Here is a 4,241-nt window from a genome sequence, read left to right as displayed (position 1 = left end):
CAGTATAAACAAGCTGTTAACAGCAACATATAAAACAGTGAATACAGCATCATTGACAAAGGAGCATACAAGGCCAACCATTCTATTATGCATTATGTCAAGAAAGGAGCAAGCCCTAGAAAAAAAAAGCAAATGCTACGCAGCTTGATGAAGAAGAAGAAGAAGAAGAAGAAGAAGAAGAAGAAGAAGAAGAAGAAGAAGAAGAAGAAGAAGAAGAAGAAGAAGAAGAAGAAGAAGCCCCCATACAAGCAGCGCCATCCCTTACTTCTTGGCCTCCAACTCCCTCTCGGCAGCCACCAGCTCGGCGAAGCCGTCGAGTTGCTTGGCCAGGGCGGCGCCCTCGAGCAGGGCACAGGGCGACCTGGGCTTTCCGCCGTAGCCGCAGTACTTTTCGAGCGCGGCCTTTACGCTGACGAAGCCGCCCTGGATGGCGGTCCAGTCGCCCCTGGCGACGACGGCCTGCAGGGCGCGGGCCTCGTCGGCCTTGCCGGCGTCCCAGAGGTCCATGAGGCGCACGCAGGCCAGGGGCGCGACGTTGGCGGTGCCGCCGATGATGCCGTGGCCGCCGACGGCCAGGGTCTGGATGGTGAAGTCGACGCTGCCGCCAAAGGTGAAGAAGCCGGGCTTGGCGGCGGCGACGACGCGGGCCAGCTTGCCCGTGTTGCCGCATGTCAGCTTGACGCCCACGACGTTGCGGTGCTGCGCGATGGCGAGGACCGTGTCGCTCGACAGGTCCAGGCCCGCGCAGGCGCCGGGGAAGTTGTAGACGAGGAGCGGGAGCGGCGAGGCGTCGGCGACGGCGAGGAAGTGGTTGACCACATGCTGCGTGGTCAGCAGGCTGCCGTAGTAGGCGGGCGGGAGGACGATGGCGTAGTCGGCGCCGGCGTCGGCGGCGTCGCGGCAGTGCTGGATCGTCTCGCGGGTGCTCTGGGCGCCCGCGCCCGCGATGACGGGGAGCGACCGCGCGCCGGCCGCGTCGAGGGCGTCGCGCGTCGTGCGCACGATGAGCTTGCGCTCATCCCGGTCCAGGTGCACCGCCTCGCCGTTGGAGCCCTGGCAGACGATGCCGGCGATGCCCGTGCCCGCCAGCCGCGTGGCGTGCGACGCCGTCGTCGCCACGTCCACCTCCTCGTCCGCAGTGAAGAAGGCAACCGTCGGGACGTAGATGCCGCGCGTGAGCGGGCGCCGGGTCGAGCCGTTTGCTTCACCGCCGTTGGGAGTGGCCATTGTGTGCTTTTCTTTTCTTTTCTTTTCTTTTTTTTTTTTTTGTCTTTTGGAGGGGGCTTTTTTTTGGGTTTGTGCGGGGTGGTGAGCTTTGGGTTTGGTGTTCAAGTGTTCAAGGGGGATGCCGGCGTCAAAAGACGAGAACAGTCGCCTGGCTAGCGTTATATCTATCTTCTTCAGTGGCGTTGGTGACGCCAGGGAAGTAGCCGAAGCTAAAGACAGGTGGGAGGATGTGTTCTCGCGGGATGTAATATAGTACGATATGGCCTTGTTCTAATCAGCCAGAGGACGGCAGGTTAGAATGGCAAGGATGTTGCTGGCTTCTTCCTTTTGTGAAAGGAAACAGTGTGTCGTGCACCGCGGATAGTAGCGTCAGGTAGCACGAGGGCAGCCCCCAAGGAACTCGTCCAAAGTTATTTAGAGGGAGCGGTTGACCAACGAATGGTGATGCGATGTGGTGATGATGTTCCGTAAAGTAAAAAAGAAAAGTCAACAGAAAAAGCAATGGAGACAACCAATGTTGATGATCATGTGCGTATGATGTGGTTGCAAAAAAAAAAGTCAAAAGTCACCAAAGTTAATCAGGGATGGAGAGAAGAGGACGAGAATAACTTTTCATATGATCTCAGCTTGTATGTGTGCAGGTAATACCTGGTAATCGCTTCTCCTCAATCTCCTCCGTCCCCTCATCAAAGCTCCACGACAACAGGAATAAACAGGAGCACGCCATAGCCCCCGAGCGCGGAGATCCAGATAGCATCACCCTCGGCAGGTTTGATTAGGTTTTTTTTTTGCTTGTTGTTCGGGAGGAGGAGCTGTCAAGAAAGGTCCGACTTTTTTTTTTTCTTTTCTTTTTTGGGGTTTGGAACCGGTTGGTTCGATGCGAGTGATGATAGGTGCGGGGTCCGAAAAGGAAAAAGTTAGTGGATGGGTGGATTCGTACGGGGTACGTGTTGTGGGGTGTTGGGGGTTCACTGTGTGGCCAAGCAGATCTTTTGGCCGGTGCCAAAGCTTGAAGATGATACGAGCGGCAACAGTAAAACGGAGCTCATCTGACCCCCACGTACTTTTCTCGCTTCAGCTGAATTAATTACTTTATAGTGTAGTAAAGAACAGATTCAAATGGGCGGGGCGGAACGCAAGTGAGGTGTGGTAAGCAATATATAATTCCGCATTGCACATCCATGGAAAGCTGCCATGCATATCCTGCACTGCTCCAATAGCGTCAAGCTCGTTAGCACAATTTGCATAACATAAGTTACATATCCAGAAGTCCAACAGAAAAGAAAACCAGGTAGCCCTTCAACCCAGCGCAGCCTCACTATCATGGCCTCAATCCAGTACGAGCCTAAAGATATTCCTTATTGGAGAGATATTCGTGTTCCGACTTTTGATCATCGTGTAGCGGCCTTGCTCACTTGCGGTCCAGGGCCAAGTGAAATATCCGATTTCTTTTTTCTAGAAGTGACAACCAACGGCGGCGGCCGAGATATCTGCGCAATAATTTCCGGAGTTATCCTCACTGGCTTTGTCAAGGTCAACGTTGTTGTCTCACCGCCGCCGCCTTGTTTGCTCGCGGGCGCTCCTTTTCGCGTCGTTCCACCTTTTGCTTGTTCATCCTTTGTCTGTCGTGCAGTCCGAGACTGGCGCTCTTCCAATCCACGATCGAGCAGAATCCCGATCGGTATCTTTCTGTCGGAGCTCACAGGCAACGGCGGGGCGGATATCGCGTTAAGGATGCCCGGATTCAGTGTTCTACCACCCGATGAGCTCGAACCTCTGGATGCAGCAGCTGTCGTCCCCCCGCCGCGCTGTTTCCCTCCAGTGACCGTCTTTCGCGTTCCGGTTTTTGTTTGCTGTGCAGTGCGGGACTGGCGCGCTTCCAATCCCCTGGAATCGTCGTCCTCGTCCTCGAGCTCGGACTGGACGGGATCCAACTGGTCCTCCTGCTCGTCCACTCCCGGCACCGGCACCGGCAGCGACACGGGGTCTGGATCGGCCGTAATGCCGTCGCGGCACATGACAGCCCGTCGCACTTGGACAGGCCCGTGACGTACGATTGGGCCAGCAAGCGTGGTGCTGGCGGCAATAAGGGCGACTAGAACTGATTTGAAAGAGGGCATTGTCGGCGGTTTTGCTGGTTCCTTGACATAAAGTTATTTAGTGTTTGTGCTCGGGATAGTTTGACGTGTACTAGAAGAAAGTGTAGATGCAGCACTAAGCTCGAAGTGATGGTCAACCCCTCAAGGCTTTATATCACGATGTGAACCGCCCTATGCTAAGCTTTCACCATCAAACCAAATCGGCCGAGTCAACGAAGGATGGGTCGCGGTGTCTTGTGTGCCTAAGAACATGTCATGACTTACAGCCAAAACAAGCGCAGACTAGTAGCATGCTTCGGAACCTAACTTTGAAGGTAAGTTTAGGGGATCTAGTCAAGATCTGGAAACAGTTGTCCGCATCGACAGGACTACGTAACGTTTTGGCGAATGACTGATGCTCTTGGCCTAAAAAAATATTACTGCGAAGATATAATGCCTGCTCTGGTGAGGGAGAGTTTTCCCCAAAATGGTCAACTTAAACCTGTGGTACTTGCACAAGACTTTGACGACAACAGAGTCACCACACCGGCAGAAGTGGTGATGGTAAGCGGGAAACATCAGTACTTTGCTGCATAGTTCTGTGATGCCGGGATACCGTGAACTAATTAATGGGCGGAAAAATGAAGAATATAGGAGAAAAATACAATAAAATGGACCGACGGGATCAAGAAGTCAAAGGAAATATCAGAACTGGTTGCCCATTGGCACAAATATAACCGAAGAAAATACTCGAAAACATCAGACTGTCCACTAGACTAGACGATAAAGAAACCAAGGAACCACAAGCCTTCAGACGAAAATGTACGTAGGCATTCAACCCAAGTGATGGCAGTTCAGCCTGCGCAGATTATCAAGACGCACACGAGCCGGTGGCTTGGCGACGGAGATGGCCACGAAAACAAAGTTTTTTGAAAA

At 53.5% G+C, this 4,241-nt stretch overlaps 3 protein-coding genes across 3 annotated transcripts; 1 reads left to right on the top strand and 2 right to left on the bottom strand.

The window, feature by feature from the left end:
• Nucleotides 1-132: 132 nt before the first annotated feature.
• PpBr36_03837 (uncharacterized protein) lies at nt 133-1,430 on the top strand (the record flags this gene model as incomplete). The annotated part of the gene is made up of 2 exons (XM_029891006.1): nt 133-1,228; nt 1,405-1,430. The coding sequence occupies 2 exons, from the start codon at nt 133-135 to the stop codon at nt 1,428-1,430; spliced, it is 1,122 nt and encodes a 373-aa protein (XP_029754015.1).
• PpBr36_03838 (uncharacterized protein) lies at nt 262-1,227 on the bottom strand (the record flags this gene model as incomplete). The annotated part of the gene is made up of 1 exon (XM_029891007.1): nt 262-1,227. The coding sequence occupies one exon, from the start codon at nt 1,225-1,227 to the stop codon at nt 262-264; it is 966 nt and encodes a 321-aa protein (XP_029753308.1).
• Nucleotides 1,431-2,618: 1,188 nt separating the features above from the next.
• Nucleotides 2,619-3,347, bottom strand: PpBr36_03836 (uncharacterized protein; the record flags this gene model as incomplete). Its single annotated transcript, XM_029891005.1, has 1 exon — nt 2,619-3,347. One exon carries the CDS (start codon nt 3,345-3,347, stop codon nt 2,619-2,621), a length of 729 nt encoding a protein of 242 aa, XP_029754014.1.
• Between the last annotated feature and the right edge of the window lie 894 nt (nt 3,348-4,241).

This window comes from Pyricularia pennisetigena, chromosome 3 (assembly GCF_004337985.1).
Source record: "Pyricularia pennisetigena strain Br36 chromosome 3, whole genome shotgun sequence".
In the NCBI taxonomy this organism is placed as follows: domain Eukaryota; kingdom Fungi; phylum Ascomycota; class Sordariomycetes; order Magnaporthales; family Pyriculariaceae; genus Pyricularia; species Pyricularia pennisetigena.
The sequence above is the reverse complement of the archived record's forward strand: the minus strand, read 5'-3'. Positions and strand labels throughout refer to the sequence as shown.